The sequence below is a fragment of the Salarias fasciatus genome, chromosome 23 (genome assembly GCF_902148845.1).
Source record: "Salarias fasciatus chromosome 23, fSalaFa1.1, whole genome shotgun sequence".
Lineage (NCBI taxonomy): Eukaryota > Metazoa > Chordata > Actinopteri > Blenniiformes > Blenniidae > Salarias > Salarias fasciatus.
In genome coordinates this window covers 14,698,363-14,722,391 of record NC_043766.1, presented here as the reverse complement: position 1 = coordinate 14,722,391, position 24,029 = coordinate 14,698,363, and the positions used below count along the sequence as shown (strand labels likewise).

The 24,029-nt window shown below is 40.3% G+C and overlaps 1 protein-coding gene across 1 annotated transcript in view; it reads right to left on the bottom strand.

Moving 5' to 3' along the window:
* Positions 1-24,029, bottom strand: part of LOC115381476 (cAMP-specific 3',5'-cyclic phosphodiesterase 4D-like) — a 109,674-nt gene that overhangs the window by 5,774 nt on the left and 79,871 nt on the right. The window contains 8 exon segments of the mRNA XM_030082888.1: positions 153-251; positions 349-512; positions 4,609-4,702; positions 8,286-8,407; positions 8,708-8,778; positions 8,857-8,930; positions 10,441-10,480; positions 11,161-11,346. Coding sequence (XP_029938748.1) covers positions 153-251; positions 349-512; positions 4,609-4,702; positions 8,286-8,407; positions 8,708-8,778; positions 8,857-8,930; positions 10,441-10,480; positions 11,161-11,346 — 850 coding nt within the window.

The window sequence follows — 24,029 nt, the reverse complement described above, 5'->3', positions numbered from 1 at the left end:
ATAAATCTTCAGTTAGATAGGCGACTGATGAACATCACAGTAACTGAAATATAAATGTCTGTTAAAGCACCATAAAAAGACCTAATGTGAAACATTTAAACTCCTTTTCTGCTTCAGAATATACTTCTTGTTTTCAGGAGTAAGCAAGTTACCTGGAAGATTGAGTACATGATCACAGTCAGAGGGCAGCCTCCAGAATATTCTGCTATTTTAAAAATATCAAGACCCCAACGATTGATCCCTTCGATTTCCTGGAGAAATACAACAGCACACACACACAAAAAAATAAAGTTATTATGCATCTCGATGTGTGAGGATTTCTGTACGTACGTCGGAATGAGCACAAACCTGGGCCAGCAGGCTTTCATGCGGTGTCTTGACTCCAAAGCGGGGAATGCAGACAGGCGGTAAGTTCTGGGTTTGTGCGACCTTTTTCACACCACTTATCTGTGACATCGGCTGATTCTTCTTCTCCTTAGGAGACGGGGACAGCCTCGCCACGTCATCTTTCTCTGTAATATAAAGACAACACTCAAAGTTAAAGGTACGATGGACGATGTTTTAGCCAATGAATGGTGTGATGCGAGTGTCAACTATTGATCCTCCGACATGTCAATCACGCTGGAGAAATGCGTCACGCCGTCAAGCGCGCTCGTAGGAGCAGCAGAGCAGGTAGGACGGTCTGGCGCATGCGCGTTTTCAAAAAGCGAGTAACAGATGTTTGGCTTCAACTTTTTCGACAAAATCGTTCATTATACCTTTAAGGCCAGACTGAAATATTCTATATCAAAACACAAGGGCAGAGGAAATATATTGTTGCTGTAGTTTAACAAAGTTTAATCCATACTTCATTTCAGCATTTGATTTTATGTAATCACCTGCACAATAAAATCTCATGTTATCAAAACAGGATTGTTATAATACTTTTTACACTGAAGTTTCAGAAGAACATATCTATTCTAACACCAATGACTGTCTTGCATTTGGGTTGTCAGGCTGATAAATTAACACAACAAAGGGTTTGTGGAGACAAATTTATGGGGGACACATAACTGACACAGATTCAACAGAGAAGGTGATGACAGCACATGTAAAATGAAAAATGAGTGGCAATGAACCAGAAAACACCAACGATGAAGCAGACTCATAAAACACTTTGCATCTATGGACTTCAGAAAAGCACACTACCCGAGAAATTAAACATCTTTCAAAATCTGCTTTCATACAGTCATATTGTTATTCCAAACTGCCGGTAAGTGTCTCAATGTTTGACAGTCAAAATTGTTTTATTTTTGAGACAAGGAGTTGATATTGAAAGACCAAGAAGCCATACAGAACAACAAACTTCAACTAGTAAAGGTGCACCCTATCAATTTGTTGTATTTCACTGCTAAACCTCTTATCATTATGATTGTTGAAGTGATTTGATAAGCTGGTAATTTTTCACCGGTAATAGCCATAACACTTTCAACAACCTATACAACTTTCCATTGTCTTCCTCACACAACAGTACGCCTCCACAAAGTCACTCAATTATTAGTCCCACCACTTAAAATCAGCATGACGGGGACCTTCGACCAAAATCAGAAACTCTTTGTCCAACTGTGAATTTGATCAAAAAAATTCCAAACTGTAGTAAAAACTCATCGTCATGGATGTTTTTGAAACAAATAAAGAAAGTGACCAATGGAGGAGAGAGAACAACAACCAGGGGTGTTTCTCTGAATTATCGATGGGCACATGGTTAAGAGAACTCTCGAGATCGACCCACAGGTGAAGCACAATAGAGGAGGACAAAGAAACACGCATGACAACACCAGGAATGAAGGAAAGGGGATTAACACGTCACGAGACAAAAAGATACTGCCCAAATAAGGCGAGACGATGACGAGAATAGCTAAGTTATATCAGGAGTAGCATGTGTGCGTGTGTGTGTGTGTGTGCGCGCGCGCGTGTGTGTACATAGATTTTAATTGATTTTGTGTAATCCACTATGCTTCTGTATGTAATGATGCCTTTTTTAATTTGTACAAGGTGACCTTGAATGACACATAAGTGTTTTTCAAAAATAAAATTAAGAAAAATTTACAATTACAGATCTCGTTCACACAAGTCTTTAACGAAAAGCCAATCATTCTCAACATGAAGATATACACTGTTCCCTCTGTGATTCACTGGATATGTTTCATTAAATTACTGGACTTTACAATACTAATACTAATAACACACTTAAAATCTCAACCCCCCCACAAATACCTCAGTAGACACAAGAATTACAGAAGCTCATAGCTCACGTACATAGCAATATATCTGACCTCAAAATAGATTTGAATTAAGTCATTTATTTTAGAGTGTAGATTTTAGTTAGAGCTAAATACCAGCAGCAGAAAGCAAAGGATGATGGGTAAAAACCATTAGTTTCTGTTGAGCTCCGTATAATTTTAGGCCTTCGTGAGAAAGTGCTTTCCATGTTTCCTCCAAAGGTAGATTTCAAAAGGCATCATGTTTACAGGTTGGAGTTTTTGTAATCCGTGAAGCAAAAATGGTGTCTTCAGCGACGCAACCTCATGATTAGTTGACATAAAGGTGACGCTCCAGCAGGCACGGCTGTGTTGAAAATGACTCATCCATTTTGGTAGGAGGAAAAAAAAAAATACAAAGAAGAGGAAAAATTTAAAAAAGAAAAAAAAAAAAGATTCCATTCTGACATCAGACACCTTGTCTCACCTCAAATCCACATTTTTGTTTTAATATTCCACTCCATCCCCTGCATTATTACTATTATTGTCTTTTTAGCGTGGCAGCAATGACTGCTTGATCAACATCCACATCTGAGCTCAGACACAAGCACACGCCACCATATCGATGCACAACGACCTGAGTGGCAGCGTCACGCGAGGCGCCGTCTGGCCTCTCTCACCTCTCTCACATTGCCTCCTCTTCCTCACACTCAAAACCATGGTGTTCATTTCCAAATGCGGCCAGACTTGAAGCCGAGGCGCTCATCTCAAAACGGCATCCGAGTGTTGGCTTCATCCTCGCTCGGCTGGACCATCCTGCCAGAGGGGCTGCTGAAGACTGAGGCTCCTATTGATGCAACACGCTGCTGAATAATATTGCACCCTGTTGCTACGACAACGCCACACAATGTGTCCGGGAATGCTGCGTGCTGCCGCGCCTCCTTCTGTTTTTGAGGAGGAAAAATCCTCACCTTCTCCGTCTGCCCTCCTAACACACAATTTCCTCCTCCCTTTTCTTTTTTAGAAACAAGCCGTTTTTCATTTCCCCCTCTCAAAAAATCCCCACATCCTTTGCCCCCTCAGCACTTCCCCGTTCTCCTCTTGAATTATAAAGCCACAATTAGATTTTTTTTTTTCCGGGGTGGAGCACCTGTACTTCAATTTCTACCTTTTTTATTGTTCCCATTTTCAACATTTCCAATTTATTTTGGTTTTCAATTTGTTTTGGATTCACTGTTTGGTCTCCATTCTATTTTAGTCCTTACATAATTGCCTTCTTAACTTGAAAAATCCTATCTATGATTCAGCTTTCTTCTAAATGCCCTACTTTTTTTAGTTTCAAGTTTCCTTTCCACACTACCTTTCCTCTCCAAACCTGAGCTTGAATATTTCCTTAAATGCACTGTTTTAATTGGCAGCCTTGTATAATCTTCGTGTAACACAGGTGAAAGCAATGCGCTCAACACAGCCGACACTAAACTGTCTCTAAACTACCACTGGATAAAAAAGACAGTTAAAAAAATGAGGCTACTCTCAAATAGTATATTCCAATATATTTTTATCAATTAAAAGGATTGAATTGAATTGAATTGGACGCATAGGTGGAGACAACGTAACGGAGCAACACAAAAACAGAATCCACAGATCAGCGGCGCTGATCAACATGTCCAACAAAGTATGATCATTAACCACATTGCTAAAAAGCACAAATGGTAGCAAAACAAATGACAAAATAACCAGCTCTCACCTTTAGGAGAGCTGGAGTCTCCTCTTTTTTTGAATTTTGAATAGCAGAACACTTCATATTGATTTGACCAAGCCAGCGGAGTTTGCTGTTGTTTTTTAAGCAGATAATATCCTGAAAACTTTATTTTTTTAATGAAATACTGTACTTTGACTGAGGGGGTGGGGGAGTCTGCATGAGGGGGCATCGCCCCTCACTCCCCCCCTTGACGCTGGGTCTGGTGCATAGGTTTCATCCAGGCACTCAGGTTTCCTCCCACAGTCCAAAAACATGCGTGTGAGGTTATTTGGTGACCCTAAATTGCTCCAAGGTGTGAAAGTGAGTGTGTGTTGTTGTCTGTCTCTCTGTGTTTGTTCTGTGACACACAGACCAACCCTCATCTACGGTGAGCCGGGATTGGCTCCAGCTCCCAGCAACCCTGAACAGGATAAAGCATAAAGCATGTATGATGGATGGATGGATGGATGGATGGATGGATGGATGGATGGATGGATGGATGGATGGATGGATGGATGGATGGGTTCACCAAGCAAACTGTTAACTGTCGACATGTCTTTGAGCACAGCTTTTATTTCTCCTGCCACAAAGTCCTTTCACTTGACTTTTCCAGTTGTTAAAACTCACCCAGGAAGGTGCTGGCGATGAACTCCGACACCTGATTCCCTGAGCGGCTCGCCTCCGACAGCTGCGTCAGCTCACGGTTCAGCATCTTCTTAAACTGTAAAGACAACAGCGGTGAGTCCCAAGAGGGTTGCAGACACACAGAGTGCAGCGAAACAGGGACGACGATCAACAAAGCTATGTGTTGATCTGTTACACTTCATTCGACACTGAATGGAACTTTGCAAGACATGTACATTTAGTCAAACTTTCCCCATCAAGCTCTTATTGTTTATTAGTTGACCTGCAATTTCTTACTATAAAATACAAATTCTGTATCAGAATGAATAACAGGTGAAAAAGATATCTCCAGCTGCAGACATCAGAGATGTGAGCTCTGGTAAACATGTGTTTAAATTTTAAAAAAAAATATATATAATGCTGGACAAGCTACACCACACTCGACTCAAAATAAGTCGGTGAACACATTATTCACATATTTATCATCCCAAAGGATCATACCGTTGTATAGAGCATACATGAACAACTGTTGTCTGTCATTCGTGTTTATTGATTCAAGATTAAACAAAGACCACTAAGATGCACAGCTGTCTTTACAGGTTGAAAGCTGAGCATCACATGAAGTGTAACCAAGCAAGTATTTCAGAAAGAATTGTATAAAAACTCATGTAACATAAAACAATTTTGTGTGTGCGTGTGTGTGTGCAAGGAGTCTGTAAGGCAGAATTTGTTCTATCTAACAACTCAGAATCCTTCAATTTAGAATGTTTTGCTGATTTAAGTCAATAATCAATATTGACAACCAAATTATTAGAGTTTGGTTGTAGAAAAAAAAAAGCCAAAACATTGGAGTGTCCCTGCTAGGGAAAGTTTTCCCGTCAAGAGTGTTCAGTGTTTCCTCCTTGAATTTTATCGCAGCAATATTTTCCACACTGATTATGTAACAGCTTCGGCACGTGGTGACTGAAAGAGGAGGGAGGGGGTCTGGCTGACAGAGTGATGCTGGTGTTTGCATGGCTACTATGTGACACACATATGGAAGCACACAGACACAAATGCTGTCCTGCAGTTACTCATTAAAACCTCTCCATTCATCAGCAGTTTGTTTTCATTGAAGCCAGTAAATAAAAAAAACTGTATCATCTGTCAGGTTTGCATGCACACACACATGCACATCGACATGCAGCACATTCCCATACAGAACTACTGTTTACAGCACCGCAATGCCAGCCTCATCTAACGTGCATGTCTTCTTTTCCCCTGTCTTCACACTCTGATCGTTCAGCTTGTGAGCCGATCCAGTCCTGAGTCGGACCCGACAGGGAGCTCACTCAGCATTCAGCTCCCTGCAAAGCCTGCACCGCTGATCGATAGATCCCATTGTAAACAAGAGGAGCCAGCAGCGCTCCTAGTAGCTCACCTGTCTGAGTCTCCTGCAAAGATAAACCCATAACACCGACGCAGGCATGCCAACCCCAGCATGCTGAGGTTAGTGTTAGGAAAATCCAGGTTTGCTTGCTGAGTGAGCTGCTTTGAATTCTCTCACTCAGTCCTCTTTCACGTTCAGCCGGGACCGTCTGAACACCAGAATGAGCCCATTTGGAAATTAAAGTTCCTGCAGTCCCAAGTGCTGTCCTGGAAATGAGGGTAGGTGTATTTGTCTTTATGGTGGGAGAAGCTAGAGATGTTGGTCAAGCTACAGAAAGTGTGACTGCAGTCTCTCATACAAATACTGTCACACGCTATCAATGGGAAACAAACTGAGGGGAGAGGCTGTGAGGAACTCCACTCCCCCGCCCTGCGTGTCCTCCCTCCTTTCTCCAATTACATTTGTCTGGATTCAGGGGCTGGGTGGAGGACAGCCATCTGATTGGCTGACTGTGTGACGGAGGAGGTTTAAGTCTGGCAGCCAGAGAGCAGCGAGCGGCAGAGCGGAGAGATGCTAATTAACTCTTTCAGGGGCAGAAGGCATCATTCATTCATTTTACTGTTTTCATTCACACAAATACCAGCACACTCCTTTCCTTTTATGACCTCCAAGGATGAACACTTTAAACAGTAAACAGAAAAATTAAAGACCAGAATCTTACATATCAGACATTAATGGATAACATAGACAGAAAACAATTTAACGGAATTATGTTGTTCCTGTTTTGAGAACAAACTACTCAAAGTAAAATCTGGTCCTTATGTTTTTCTGACAAAAAATGCTCCACTGACATCATTTTCTGTATTGCATCCCAATGCCACTCCTCTAGTGAGGAAAGCCATTCAAAGCACCTAATCATCCAAATGAATTCAAAGAAAATTTGAATAATAAATCTCCTCAGCCTTGTTCCGTTTATGTTTAATGCAGCTGTAATGGTCACATCCCCACTGGGGCTGCACAATATTAGTGAAACATACAGTACGCAATAATGATGAGTATTGTGACCATGATATGACTTGTGAAAAACTCTTAAGCACATGATGTTGATGCTTAAGTGATTTGTGCCTCCAACAGTTATAGCAATGCTCTTTCTATACTTGTTCCAAATTATATCCACACATAGCTTCAATGAGTGTTTTTTTCTTTAAAAGTGCGTTAAGGAGTTTGCAGGTTTTATGCGAAACAACGGCCCCTGCAGGCCTTGGGCGTAACTGCAGCTTAGTGAAACGCTCGTGTCTGTGGCTTGCGTCCATGTACATGCACGGAAGAGGGTGTCTCCTTCCTCGCTCTTTTAGTAGCACTCGAAACTGAAACTTTCAAGTGACAATTTAGCGCTGTTAGCTGTACTTACAGTGAATATGTCAGGGCACATTGTACACACCATTGAATATTTGTAACATATTTATGGTGGAAAATAAGTATTTTTAAAGTTGAAAAACTCCTTAATGCACCTTTAAATAATGTTGAATTCATATTGCATTGAAACATAATTTATTGCAATTCATATAGATGTTGCTGTCACAACAATAACAAGCACGTGATGCATTATGCCATTCTAATTCCCACTGCAGTAGCTCTCAGTAAAGGGCCTTAAGGCCACCTCAACTTTACTCCACTACAAATTTTTTTATACAACAAAACGGTGAAATTCTGGGTTGATATCGGCGTAAGCCTGAAAGTTTTTCAACATATTGTGCTACTGCAACTTCTACTGGATCAGACTATGAAGGCCAGCCTTAATTTCCTCTTTATGGCCCAATTATCCCAACCAGTCCAAGCATTTGGCCACCACTTGTGAGTTTTATTTATTCTGGTTAAAGCTGAGTTGTACTTTGAGGGATTTGACACACTCCAATTCTTATCTGATTTTCTACAAGATAAGGAGATTACTTGAAAGCAGTGCTATAAAATGGTCATCTACTGTGATTGTATCTCATTTAAATTAATTAACAAGCACTGTAGGGTGTCTTAGTGTGTCTGTCTGTCTTCGGTATCCAGACCGTACCTCTGTTGACCTTCTTTAATGTGGGTGTAATGGACACTGCTTCTAGCCTTCTGCCTATTCATGAACAACTTGGATTTAATATGGACTGAGTAATGCGTATAAACATATCTCTGGAATCATCTTGCTGCCTGGAATTTTTTGAATTTTTTTTTTTATTTTCAACAAAACATGAAAAAGAAAGTTGAGATAAGTGAAACTTTCCCTCTACAAAGTCTTGAAATGAGGGCGTATCAAGCTTCTCCTCACCTTATCAGAAGCCATCTCGCTGACCGACTGCCTGGTGTGCATCCTCTCCAGCTTGCTCAGACACCAGTCCATCTCCTCCATGGTTTGCTTCACCATGAGCTGGTACGCGTCGTCTGTAAGGTCTGAGATCAAATCAACACATTTAGTAAGTCAAAATGGGGACTCCTCATAAAGCAGACACATTTCAAATGTACCTTCCTCTTTTACTTTAAGAAATTTCAGAATTTCATTAGACATTTATATTTGGATTAAATAAATTCGTTTTTTAATTTCTATTCTATCATAACACTGATATATCTGGTTACTCATGTCTAAGTACACTTTTAATGTTGTGTAAACATTCAAATGACTTAAAAATTCATGCTTGATTCCAAACAAATGCATTCTCTAATATTCTAACAAAAAGTCATGTAAACACTGACCTGGATGAGCTGGATGAGCCGGATGTGCTGCTGCCGCTGCGGCCGCCTGGCTGCTGCTGCCTGACGGTCGCCTAGAAAGTAGACGAGGTGTTGGTGGAGTGACTGAAGCACTGAGCAGTGGTCATTCATTCAGTTCTGTTCTTACATACCTGCTCGACACATGATCTTGTGCACCTGTCAGATAAGCAAACTTTGCCTTCACAGTCTGTAGACTGGCAAGGATCTAAACAAAAATTAGAGCAATTAAATTATGCAAAGACCTCTGACGTGCTTTTGTATGTAATGTTATGAAAATGAATCCTGGTTTTCATTCCTAGTCGTTATTGTAGTGACTTTGTCGAACAAAAGTCAACCTTTCTCTATTCCATTTCATTAATATGAAGCTATATTGATGATGCCGTGATGGATATTGTGTTTCTTGTCTTTCACAACAATACAGTGTGTCACACTACATGCTCACGGTGATATTTATTTCTTAAACATGAATTGCTGGTGAGCGTAAAACAAATAGTTGTCCATAAAATTATTAAAAGACTTGCTGGTAAAGGGAACGATGGATGGGAGCAATATGAAGACCGGCAGTATGTGCTACCGAGAGGGACTTGGGCTGAGCAGGTGACTTCAGGGTTAACCCTTGGCTTATAATACTACAACAATGGTTAATTTTATACCAAGATCCTGGCAACTCATGCTGCATGTCTAACTTGCTCCAGAGCAGGTTACACAGCTCACTTACACTGGCACTAAGTGGAGTAATTTCACAGAGACTACACACTACCATTAAAAGAGGTTGTTAACATAACACTTTATTGTCCCAAAATGCTTAACAATTTAAAAGGACACACGACTGTTTTAAATCTTAAGTTATTTACTAAAAACAAAAGCTCAGACCAAGCAGAGTCCTAAATATACAGTTTGAGTTTATGACTGTGTCTAAGTTACTGCACACATACCTCCCCTTTCAACTAAACATACAGTAGACTGCATGGTCCATGACACTCCAACAACATCTAAGCAGAGTTTTCTTGTCTAGAATGTGTTGTTTTATTTATTACTGTCTAATGAAAGTACTTATGATGGTCCTGGAGGGGTAAACAACATACATCTAAGGCAAACGTGCATCTTGTGTGCAGTCTGCCATTAATAAAACAGCAACAAATGTCTTGATGTTAGAACTTCAGGTGTTACTGAAGTGCTCAATTCCCAATATCTCATGTGAGCAACCAGTCATGTTGAAGCTCTTGAGTTCTCAGATTGTGGGGTAATTTAACTTGTTCACTTGTTTATGTGACTGACAACAACCCAATGATATCTAACTAGTAAAAAGTTAAAAATGTGCAGGTTATAGTTGCTTTCTCTAAAATAAAAAAAAAAGGTTACTGAATCCATTCAATTTCTAATCCCAGGATATAACTCGAAATACATGTAATGTACAAATGGTGATGAATGTGTGTGCATGTTTTGTATGAAGAATGAACCATGTCTTCTTCCTCAAACTGAAGAGTCAAGATCATCAAATAGCTATGAATGAGATGATTTTACTCCTGGAGAATTCTTATAATTTTTTTTTCCATTATTTGAGGCAACACCTGTCTATGTCTGAGCAGCGAATAGAAATCAAGTGAATGAAAATGGACTGTGCTTTTTTTGACTTGCCGATTAATCAAAAGGATCCATTTGAAAACTCACAGAAATGGCAAACAGCAACAAGAAAATCTTTAATTGAGACTCACCTGTGCAAATGGAGTCACTATCATCATGTCTTCTACACGCCTGCACACATGAATAAATAAGTGAAAAACAAGAAATTCATAAAAACTGAACACACTCAGGTGTGTCTTGACAATAAATATGACAAATGAACACAAGTTGAGACATCTCCCGGCATGTTCATGTTAAAAGCAAAGGTGGAAGTTTCTCAGTCTTGATCCTGGTTAAAAGAAGTTAACGAACAAACCAAGTGCATCCCGCTGCTTCATATACCAGAAAACACAGCAAGACTGTTAACTGGCCTCTAAAGACGATCATAGTCATCCATAAAAACCTGAAATCCTAAACAAAAGTCTTTAAACATACATTTGAACAACAATTATTTTACAGCTTTGACTGCAAAACCCACACATTTCCTCCACATTCAGGTTCACAGCCTCAGAACACGAGAGAGAAGTGAAAGCTAAAGGCTGAATGACTTAAATATAATGTGTAATATAATGTGTTTCACTATTTTAAAGGAGTAATTCATTTTTCCAGCTTTCAAAAACATTCTTTACAGGGCACAGGGCAAGTCTTTTTTTTCATAAAACATTTGCAAATGTCTTCACTCTTTGAAAAAGGAATTTGTAGCTCCTTCCATGTGTATTCGTCATTTATCCTTCATGGCAAGGAAGCAAAAAGACAGATCATGGAGAGGAAGAGTAAAATTAAGAAATGAAAAAAAAAACAAAACTACTCACGCATCACTGGTGGTTGATGAGTTGCGGGACATGGCTTTGTCTTCGTAGTCAGAGTCGGAGCGGTACAGAAAGGACTCACGTCGCTGACTGTGGGTGATGTTTCCTCCAAGTGCTGCCCCAGAGCTTGGGCTAGTCTGAGCGTCCAGTGGACTTCGACCCACCGACAAGCCATTCTCCACATCAAAACTGCAAAGAGATAAAACAAAAATAAATATAATTGTCATCTGCTTTTAAGTTCAACTTAGGCCACCAGGCTGAAGTGTCATTTTACTCCTTGACATGTTTCATTTAAATTAGCTGAAGTGTTCAAGTCATTAATATAGTGAGCAACGACTGCTAGTTTAGCTGCACAGTGGTGTAATGATTAGCACTGAAACCTCACACCACAAATACCACTGGTTTTATTCTGTGGGGGTGGGTAGGTGGGCGTCTGTGTGCATGTGTGCAGGTGTGCGAGTGTGCGTGTGTGTGTGTGTGTGTGTGTGTGTGTGTGTGTGTGTGGTTATTGTGTGACAATGGGAAATTACTTTTACTAATATTTGCATATCAACTTATTTAAAGCAAAGTCTTTTTGTGTCAAACTATAAAAGGCATGACTAAAAGTCCAGGTACAAAGTCTATTAATGGCTTAAAGAATATGAAAAAAAAAATCAAGATAATATCACTTAAAGGAATTATGGATGCCTAAAAACTTTATTAAACCATCTCCAAGTTAATCTCAGTCTCTTTTCAGATAAAATTCATGAAGAAGGGATAGAACAAATGTAATATGGCTTTCTCACCTGCAGTTTGGATAATTGATAAGTGAAAAAAAAATACCGGTGGGCAGAAAGTTATTCCTGTCAGTAGTTTCACCTGATACACACCTGCATAAATATTCTTGTAGCAAACTAAGCAGCACATCATGGATACCAGTGACTGGGTCTGTGTGGTGAAGCCAGAACCACTGACCATAGTGTACAAGAAGCAGCAACTAGTAAACATGAGAAATAATGAAAAGCTCTTTCAGCTGACAGAGCATTCAGCACAGCAAACAACCATTATTGATATTGTCCCAGATCAAAACATGTGCCCTTCACATTACTAACATTCCACAATCAAACCAAGACGCTCTCCAGTGTTTTACTCCTGTCTTTGTATGACGCACAGCTAAAACCTGACACCCCACTTCAATAACTCACAGAGTGACAGCGCCATTAAACACAACATATATCGTCAAAGCACCCAACACATACTTGCTGACACTGTACAACTGATATGAACAGAAACAAATTATATTTCCATGTTAACCTCGCCTCTATTTTTCAGTTCGGTTACTAAAAACTCCCAGCTGACTTTCTGAGATCCTTCCAGCCAAATCAGTTGCACACACCAGGACTGCGAAGTTCACTGGACAGATGACTTTTACTTTTGTAAAATATGAGGGGTTCTGGGTCTTGCTCAGGATCTGCGGCACCGGTGTTGACATGGGGAGAAGGGGGAGGGGCCACCGATCTGCAGGTGGCTGTAGTTGCAGAGTTTTGGCGATGGTGCCCCTGGCCGATGCCATTCGCCACCGACTACAATACTCTGCACAACCTGGACTGGGCTTCAGGTTTTGAGCAGGGCAGAGCAAAAGCAATATGAAGACATGCTTCTTCTCTGTCATATTTCAAATTCAACATGTTCCACATTTCCTGATTGAACAAAGACTTGCTGCGAGACAGACAGCATCTTTCAGGGAATTTGTTTCTATATGCAGATACAGCTTTCTAGCTGAACTCCATTAATTTATTCACCCATTGCTTTTATATGAATACAGAAGAATGCATTAACAGATACTGATGCATTTTTACCAATTGAATGTATCTTCATTCATGGTCATTCCCTCCTTCCTTCCCTGGTCATAACAAACGGAAGCAGGGCACCAGACGAGCAACGGAGGGCTGCAGTTGTGTCTATTCTTAGCTCAGCCTGCCTCCAGCAATGATAGTGCCTGATAAATGAAAGATGGCCATTATGCAATCGATGCTGAATGAAACAGCCCCAGTTTATAGAAGCAGAGAGGGAGAGAGACAAATGAGGACGAGGAGGAGGAGAACGAGGAGGAGGAGGAGGGTGGCCGGGAAGGCTGAATCCACCACGGTGATGCACTCAGCATCTCGTCCTGATTGGTGTGACGCGGTGGAGGAAGGCGGGAATGCAGCAGCAGGGTTTACCTTAACGATGACACCCCACCACCACCACCACCACCACTCCACCCCATCCCAACCCTCGTCCCCCCCGGCTCGGTGTAGCAGGGCCGTGACGAGGCTCCATCAGAGGAGACCAGTGACGTCAGAAGGTAAAAATAGCTCAGCCTGACAGGAGAGAGGGGAACTGGGAGACTTATGACGGTGCTTACGTAGACGCTCCCCTCTACCTCCTCCTCCTCCTCCTCCTCCTATATTCTTTCACCTTCCCAGACAGGGTGCAGATAATTTCTCTCCTCTACACCAATTCATTCTTGAAGGATGCAGCTTAAAATGTTACAAAGTGACTGAATATTTACTGGTCCTTTACCTCAATTATTTTTTATCTATTCAAATCTTTTAAGTGGTTTTTTTTGAGATGTTGCTCAAGGACACTTAGGAAAGCTGCTGTGAGGACAGTTGAATGTCCCAAAAGTAAAGCAGTGGAGGACACATCAGAAGGGGACCATTAAATGTCTGTAACATCTAATTTCGACTGCACCTTACAGGTTTGTAGTCAAGGGAATAGAGAGTTGCTAAGGCTTCACTGGTATTTAAATAAAAACTGACATTTACTTTGTAGCTTCAAGAGATTTCTTCATTGGAGTGAGAATTTAACCACTGCTATCTGATTATTTTAGCAGGGCACTATAAAGCACGACTGGAATAAACCCCCGCTTTATCACACCTGACTGCAGCGAGTGGCTCAGTATCAGATATACTAGACTCTATAGAGATAGAGTTTCATGAAGATACATTCATTTCAGTCATATGTGATGGAGGGCAGATATGAAACTTGCAGGTGGTCCTCCGGGATCAGGACTTCAGACCTTTTGTTTAGATCAAGTGACACTAAACAAGACATATCTCTCCGCAGAGCTAATCTGTGGCAAAGCTGTGCTCAGATCAAAGTCTCCATCGTATCAGTGGTGAAATACACAGACTGGACAACAAGTAGTGTACTGTGATGTTCTACAACAAATCCCTACACAGATGACTGCAATGCAGGTCACGGCACAGAATTCATGACAGGGAAACGTCTCCTACGAAAGCAATAACAGAAATGCATGTTGACGTTGGCATTAGATGCCTATAAATTTGATACATCATTTATTATTTCAGTGTCAAACTGAGTACGGGCTTTTCATTAGCTGTGCATTTTTTCCATTCTTCAGCTGGAAGGTAGAATTCATTCCCAAGCACTTCAGTCTTTAATGGGGGGATAGCACCCACTACTGAAGAAAATGAGGCACTGCAACAATGGTACTTGAATCTCTTCATTTACCCATCAGATAAATATTTATAAATATCATCTATGATTGTCAGACATAATTCATTTTAAACACACAATGGGTTATTGTGCACCATTTCATCCTATGCAGCACAATATGGAGAAATAACACCACACAAAGTGAGATTGTGCAGAATCTCATGCAGTTATCAGGCTCCAGAAACTCCAAACATAAAGAACCACAGCACTCACTCAATGTCAGCTCTACATGTTTGCATTAATTTAACAGGAACAGGGTTTTCTTCAAAAATTTTCATCTGAGTAGTATTCTTTATAGATACTCTAAAGGGTGCGATAGCAGATTAATAGAATTAACAAAAAGCAAACACAATACCAAACAGCCTGACAAAACTGAAGGACTGAAGGAAAACTACATGAAAAAGAAAGCAAATTAACAGTTGAAGCAAAATGAAGAAAAAAACTGTCTTCTCAGCTTTAACAGACTGATTGTGCTTTACATATAGACTATTTTACACCAGGTTAAAACTAATTACAATTTTCTCCATCCAAACTACACATTGCACCACTTCCAACAGCTTATTTTTGTGTTTTAAGAAGCAATAATGTTTTATTTTCACCCTAAGTTGATCTGAGAACCATTAAGAGCTAGTTTTACCTGACTTAGCTTACTTGTATAATTTAAATAGTTTACCTTATGCTGAATATATAATCATGAGAAAACTGTATATTTCAGTGATTTTATTTCTGCTAACCTCGACCAACACATCTGTAGCTGATCAGGAACAACTGATGATAAAACATCTTTGTGGATTTCAGAATAGCTTGTAAAAAGACACTCAGTTTCCAATGGAAGAATACTGAGGTTTTATGTCTGAGTATTACCGGTAATTATCAGAACAGGCAGAAACAAGATGTTTACGAGATCAACATATAGCTCAAAAGTACATCTTTCCTGCTTGAATTATTACTACCACAACTTTTTCGGCTCAGTGACAGGCGTCCTCCTTGTAAAAGCAGAGAGACTAGCAGGCTGGCGTCTTGGTCAGAAAACAGTGTACACAAGCTGACCTTGGTCAGCCTCCTGCTTCCAGTATTGTTCTCTGTTTCTCTGACGTACAATACAGCTCCCTTTTCTCTCTTTAACTCTGTTTTAGTAAACTTTTCTCACACAAATACATCCCTTAACTCCCACTTCCTGACTCCTCAGTTTGTTCCAAGGCGGTTGCTTTATCACCATTACCGAAAAGGAAAAACACTTTCTCTGTAAATGGAAAGTTAAGCAGTTTAACTTTTATCTGACTGATCAGATATCAGGGGGAAAAAAAAAGAACTGTCCTGTTTTTCTGTATTGTGTCACTGGTCAACTAAGGTTCAGAAAACTGTGATGAACATTTCTCACCCTGGCTGATCATGAAACCAAAACAAACTTGTAACCGGACACACAATGCATTAAAAACCAAAAAAATATTGGCAGTAATGTTAAACTGTCCCTGGTGGAAAATATCACAATCAATCTGACGCTAGCCCATGCCCATAAACATCTTCATCTAGCTGAGAGAGCAGCTGGAGTGTTTATCATCTTTGTGAAGTATTTTCTTAGAGGAAGTCGTTGCAACTGGACAAAAATTTTAACCTTGCCCTGGGATATGCCACGTAGGACCAGTTCCAGTTCTTCTTACACGCATGTTTGTGAAGTGCTCATGGGAACCGAGGCCCGGGGATTTAAGGAACTTTCTATTACGTATGTGAGGCTAAATAACAACCACGGAGTCCAGATGTTATTTGATGGGGACTGACACAAGCCCTGGGTCAAAGGTCAAAAGACACACATATACACAACATGCCCCCCCTTGTTTTCTTTCCTCTTAGCGTGGGAATTGGCCGAGAGGCCTCCAACATCAGACAAAGAAGGAGGCGAGAGGTGAGAAGGGAATCAGGAAACTGTGCGTGTGTGGACCCAAACAGCTCAAAGCCATCATGGTAAGGCAAGGGCTGCATTGGAGACACCAAAAAGAAGAAGGAAAAAAAAAAAAACTGCATGTAGACAATGGCACCAAGTACAGGTCAACAATTAAGGGTCGTTTTTTTTTTTTGTTTTGTTTTTTCCAAGTCGGGAGTTTGAGGATATAACTGTTCCTGAAAAACATTCATACTATTAAAGGCATCAAACAAGTTTAACTTTAAAAAATAATATAAATACATTTACGAACTGAACTGAAGGTCAAGGTGGGACGAAGTCAAACTGTAAAATAAACCACAGTGCAAATCAAGAGTACGAAAGAGGTAACAATTGAAAGCTTCATGTAAACTATTATAATACAAAAGTCCATATTTGATGGTCATGAACTACTAAACCACTCATCAGGTGCCTGTGCACATCTATGAAAATGAGAGTATAGAGCAGTTTATTTATGTTACACCTAGGGCTGGGTGAAATTTCATATCTAGATTTTTTTTTCTCAAAATGGTGATATATACTGTATAAATTCATATAGATTTTTTTGTATTTCACCACAAATATAACTGAAAACAAACTGCCTCACAGGCACTTTTATGAACTACCAGGTACACAAAATAAACATGTGAATTCTCTAGAAAAATGGTGGATGAAAATAGATGGTTGTAAGGTTTAAACCAGCTGCGTGAAATTCATTTTAGTTCAGGGATACACACGAGGGGGAAAGACCAGTGAAATGACAGCACCATAATGCACAAACATTCACACATCCAAATGTTTTAGTGACAATAAATAGAATACATCTATGAAAATCTTTTATATCTTCAAAACATTTACAATTTCAAAATCACGCAAACTTTAAACTTTGTATCCTGGTGTGAAATATAGTGAAATGTTTTCAGTCCTGCAGCAACTAAAACAATGACTCAACTGTATATATTTCAAAATTAACAAACATTCTTGAACTGTCACATATTTTTAAACCATCAGATATTAAACAAACTATTACGCCCCAATACTATTGTACATTTGATCAGAGAGCTACAAAAAAAAAAATTAAAAAATCTACTCGGTTCCAATTGGCAATATCCTGCAAAACAGGTCTTTCCTTTCACTGCTCATTTGTGTGGATTTGCTCGCATGCACATGCACAGAGATGGCGTTATCGGGTCACTGACCCAGACTCGCATCCAGGCATTCTGGGAAAAAAAAAGCGATTTAGAACAACAGAAGGTTAAAGATGGCTAGCGTGTGAATTCCAGGCTACTTTCAGCATGTAATGAACTTTCAAACTTTTCTTCTTCAAGACAAGCACATCGCAAAAAACTGAACTATATAGTACATTTTAGTTGTTCTGCTGATTGAATCAAATAATATATCTGTACGAGCATTTCAAGTACAACAACTTGAAATTACACTGTAGGTGCAGCCACCCAAAGCAGAAATGGCTTAAGACATAGACAGAAGGGATTTACACTTGACATATTGAACACACATTGTGTTCAAGCAACGTCTCACCCAGAGAACATAAACCTCAGAAAAATGCTTTGCACATTGTTAGACCCTAAAGCACCTACGTGGAGCCACCTTTAGGAATCTTCTCACGATAGTTAGTTCTGCTCCTGTACCCCTGTGTAGTGGACTGCTATACCTCCACGAAGAGCACCTCGCTCTTTCCGTTCACCTGATCGGCCACCGCAGACGAACAGAGAAAACAATCTGAGCCCAACATCTCATCTGGGAGCAGCTCATGTCTCTCTAAATATAGCTGAGAGAAGAAGGTTGCAGAGTGAAGCCAGCTGCTGTGTTTATTATTTTTCTGTGCCACCTCTGACCAGCAGACAGAGGAGGGTCTCTTCCCTTTTGAATTCAGCACACTTCTGTTTTGAGACAAAGGAGACAAGAAAGCAAAAGAGGATATGCCCAGGGGTGCGAAGTTATTAATAAATATTACATATTGTAGAAATATCTGCTGTAACTTTGTTGTGTTCACTCTGTCAAAGTAATTACATACAGGGTAGGGGCATAATGATTTGTCAGTGCTGTCTACAAAAAATTATAATGTAAATTCTTGCCATCAATGTGTCAAACTCAATGTGTTTTAAACGGAGTAAGTCATCTATTCTGGGTTTTTTTCCTATTGCTGCCACGCACAAATACATAAGTGTTAAGCAACAATAAAGTAAGAGGTGATGGTCAATAAATCAAAAAAACAACAACCTGAAAACAGTTTTTCTTGGAAACTTGAATCCAACTATTTTTTTATTGTTGCTTGAACCATACGAAGTCTGGAACGCTCTCATATATAGTACACAATTGTTGCTAACGTGTTTATGAGTCCGCACAAATTTATTTTGTTAATTTAGATTAACAAGGTAGGTGTATAAGTAGAGAATCAGAGTTTGTATCCCTCAGCAGACGTTCCCGGGTAAGGCCCAAAGGCTGGATTCACAGTGAATACACACCGCTCCGTGGAGATGAGCTGAACGCAGAGAACAAATTCCAGTGTACATGTACATTTCAATGTGCCATATATATGAAGAACAAATGATGCACTTTTTCATTTTGCTTAGAGCAGATTCAGTTCCTAAAATGTGTGTGTGTCTGTGTGTGTGTGTGTGTGTGTGTGTGTGTGTGTGTGTGTGTGTGTGTGCTCCTGGGGCCCCTTGATGAGTGTTTCCTTTGGCGCCCCCTAAAGGGAGGCCAGCCCAACTTGGGAAACTGCTGTAGAGAAAACAGTATTTTTTGAGAAGCACACCTACTTAGGATGAGACCACTTGTACTTGATTTGTAAAACAGTGACTTGTTATATTGAAGTTGTCTTTTCAGAACAGCAGCAGTTGGCTTTTTGACTGAACAGGATGCATTTTATCAACTCTTTGTCGCTGAAGAATCAGCAGCACTGTTGATTAATCTGTATTCCTGATGATGATTTCCAACTGTGAGGTTGTTGATTATACAGGTAAATGTAAATTTTCCTCCAAAGAGGGTCAAGACTGAAAGGCAAAACCCACAACCAGACCTGTCAATTGGATTGACGGATCATTATTAGAAAATTGTTTTGTTAGCACACTCAGAGCTTTAGGGCCAGAGCTGCAGATGTGATCACGCTCAGGCGAAGTCACCGCCACAGCTAAGAAAAGTCTTAAATGTAGAATGAACTCTTTTGGACATTAATTAGTTAATTTTTGGAGATCAGAGCGCCTCAAAGGTTGATTCACTCCTCCGGACTGGTATCGATTGCAGGCTCTATGTGTGCAGTGATTAGCTCTCTCCATCCAGCCAGGCAGAAATCTATACAGTGGCTGATCGGCATTAACGTCATTAGAAACTGGTTAGGAGGGTAACACATGGGGCCAGCCAGCAGAACACACACACACACACACATACACACACATACACACACACACCACCAGCCCCAGCAGTGGCGATCTGGATTTGGCTCCAACATCGACCTCAAAATCGAACAACCTTACATCACACTGGTGCACAACTGGACAGCAGGCTGGTTTAAGACACGCACAGCTACACACACACACACACACACACACACACACACACACACACACACACACACACACACACACACACACACACACACACACACACACACACACACACACACACACACACACGTGTGTGTTTCATGGGACGCTCTGTTATGAAAATGCAGCCCCTATCGTACAACCCGACACTGAACCATGAAAACAAAATACCTAAAATGAGCCCCATAACTAATTTTGGCCCTAAAAACAGTTTGAACTCTGACACCCATCAGGTAGGCTGAACCACATATTCTGTGTGCTCATTTCTCAGAACCCACAATGACAGAGATATGATAGGTGCAGTTCACTTTGTGCATTCACACATTCATCCTATCGATTTCCATTCATTTCCAGGTGGCTTATATCCAGTCCTATCTTGACCACTACTTCGTAGTAACCTCAGCTCACAACCCACTTGAGCACACAGCGTGTACTGCATCACTGTTGTGGGCTCTCAAGTTTCAGACACAGACACACACGCGCACGCGCACGCGCACACGCACACGCACACGCACACGCACACACACACACACACACACACACACACACACACACACACACACACACACACACACACACACACACACAGAGTCTTCACCCAGCAACAGGCCGTGTGCTGAGTGCTCCTCTACTCATGTTCAAACGACACTAATTGGCACTTTTCAGTTTACAATGATTGAGTCCAGCCGTGAGGCAGGAGTGTGGCACTTCCTCCTTTAATTAGCCGAAGGCAGACCAGGAGCAGCCAATCACGCTGTTGATCAGCAGGACACAACTAAATGGACACAGGGCCAGGCCTTAATTGTGTTTAGGTGTGTTCTTTATGTCAAGACTTCAAAACTTCACACATACAGAAGACAGACTGTAACTGAATAGATGGAAGTTAAGAAAGAAGGTACTGCAAAAAGAGATGGCGTAAAGCCAAAAAAAAAAAAAAAATCATTGGCAGATTTTTTACACAATAAGCTTACATTACTTCTTCATCCAAATACTATGATAAACACAATTTCCTTCTTGATATCCGTACATAATCCAGCGTTCCTCCTTCTGCCACATTCATTCAAATCCAGCAGGCTGCAGACTCACAGTCATGAGAGGCATAACAACGTGGCTTCATGTTCCGTTGCATGAAATTATTTAAATACGTTCATGCAGGGAAGGAAATATATGTACCGTTCAGGATTGGCAGATGCCCGAGGATAGATACTTGAATTTGGAACTTGAACTCATAAAGGCAGGAAGGTCAACAGATACATAGTTTTGTATGCACTGAAAAGTTGTTGTTTTCAAGAACAAACCTTTTATTTTATTTTTTGGAACGTCTGATGCAGAGCAGGAACGTACAACTTATAAAGATAGTTTTAAGTGAAATATTTCAGTGTGAAAAACAGCTTGGATGTTTACATCCAGTGACAGCCATAACAACAGCAAGCAGCATGTTTTCCAGTGTGCAGGAGAATGAGTACTAAATTCAGAAAATTGTGTTAATTTTCCAACAACAAAATGCACATGAAAGTGTTTTTATTACACCAGGAAATTTGTTCTCAATGAAGAATACGTGAACTATTTTACTGTGTACAACAAGGTGCTTAAATTCTGCAATTAATGTCAATATTACACTGCAGTAATGCAAATAGGAAACTACTATCTGTTCATCTGAGAAAACACAAACGTGTGCCGACCAACACGTGTACTAAAAAATCTCATGACCACATCAGTGTATGAACCTTTGATTTTCCAGTTACCTGGATCAAATTGTCATCCTCTAACTTCTCTCATGGGTCCCAGACAAAATAGCATAATGGGACACTTATTTATGCTTATATTATAGGAATTTTATCTTCAATTTAAAGTTGTTTTTTTTTTTTTTAATCATTTTGTTTTGTATACCAACCTTTGCATGCAAAACAGTACGAACTGATCAATGTCTACGGAGGATGAAACATGAATAAAGATTTTAGCTCTGTTATTCATTATTATTTTTTTCTTTTTTTTTTATAGTTGTTGTATTGATTCCCTGCTGAGCTTTACATTGTGTGAATGATGGCAATAGTTCATCAGAGTGCAAAACATGGGCTGGATCACAAAGGATCCACTTTAAAAGGAGGTCATGACCCTTATTAAAACCTTTTTTTTCCCCACCTTTAAGCAAATACTTAAAACTTGAGAACAAATTAAAAAAAAAAAACACGTGCAAACACAAGGTGGTTTATACGTTAAATTATCCTACTGTTATTTTTTTTTTTTTTTTTTGGCCCAAATTTTTCAAACATCAGCGTTGTTCAATCCACAGATTAGGAACAAAACTTCTTGGGCAATTGAGATAGCCCAAATTTCTCAAATGTAAGTATATTCACACAGAAGGCCTGAACCTGGCTGGTGACCATGTATTTCAATTTAATTTCATCATATTTAAAATCATCCATCAGGCAAATATTTTAATGAGCATTAAAACAACGCTATAAGACAATCATGGACAATATATTCATCATAATTTGCATTTATGCAGGGAGTACTAAATCCATACACCTTTTGCCTGTATTTATAATCTAATTTGAGTTGGTTGCTTTAATCTCTGCATAACATCAAATCAAACAACTATCTTCATGTCTCTTATCATTACTGAAATGCAATGAATTCAGGAGAAGGCCCCTCAAAAAACCCAGAGCGAAGTTCCCTACCTGGCCTCCTGCTGTGTAGGCGCAGCACTGAGGTCTATGTAGGTGAGCAGATTCACCTGTGACACACTGCGCAGGAGCGGGTTGCATGTGGACGCCTTAGTTCCTTGTTTGTTAAAAGTCCATCAACCACACTATTGTTCAGTCCTGTGAGAAAATGTTGGAACACAACAGGCTCTTTGTCGAGTGTCTGTCTGTCCCCGGGTTCATCATCATCGTCATTCCCAGAGTCACCAAGATGTCAGGATGACACTCTGTCAACTATTCTAGCAGTGATATTCAACACAAGCGCACACACACAGTCACAGAAACAAAGTCACGCTTGTCTGCTGACGTCAGTTGTGGTTTCATGGCGGTCGCAGCGATGCTGATCGACCAGCACGGAGGCCTGCAATTATCTCCGGCCCAATGCTTCGCTCGCTGCAGTTTTATTCCTCCACCAAATGAGAGGCTGCAACACAAAGGATGCAATGAAACACGCTAAAAAAGAAACAGCTGGCTGAGCTTGTGAATGTGGTGGGATTTCTGCCGGGACGTGTTTGTTGTAGGAACGCTGCACAGCGACGACTCCAGAGACTTGCAGACAAGGCATCCTGCGGTTCAGTGGGTTGAGGCGTCAACTGTGAATTGGAAATGATTTGGGATCCGGTCCAGAGAACAACCATTGTCACGTCAATATTTCCTGTCAGTCGTCACCTCGGGTCGAAATCGCTCTGTCACAAAAGTGCAGACTAATGACGGCAGCCAGAATCAGCTCATCATATATGTGACAGTTATTGTTTCATAAAAAAAAAAAAAAGAAAAAAAGTGGCAGGTGATGGAAAAATCTGGAAATGATAAAAAGTGGGAGACTATAAAATCTCTCTGCTGGCATGAGGTGAGATCTAATGAGATAGAAAACCTAGAGTGACGCATGACCACATGAAACAGCTGGCGGGACGATAAATAAAGCACAAAATACCCAGAAACATCAGGATATCAAAATCAGTGAAGGTCAGTGAGCAGAACTCATTTTGAAGGCATAAAATATACCTTATATATAAAGTATACAGAAACCATCATAAAATCATTTTTATGACCAGGGTGCTATTGTTAGGGTTCAAAGCTCCATTGAAAGCTAATAAATCAACCTCTGGAAGAGACAAAGTCAACTACACCAGATTTATGAAATACTGGCAATGCCGATAGTAAAAATCAAAACAAGCAGGTAAACAACCTGACCAAACC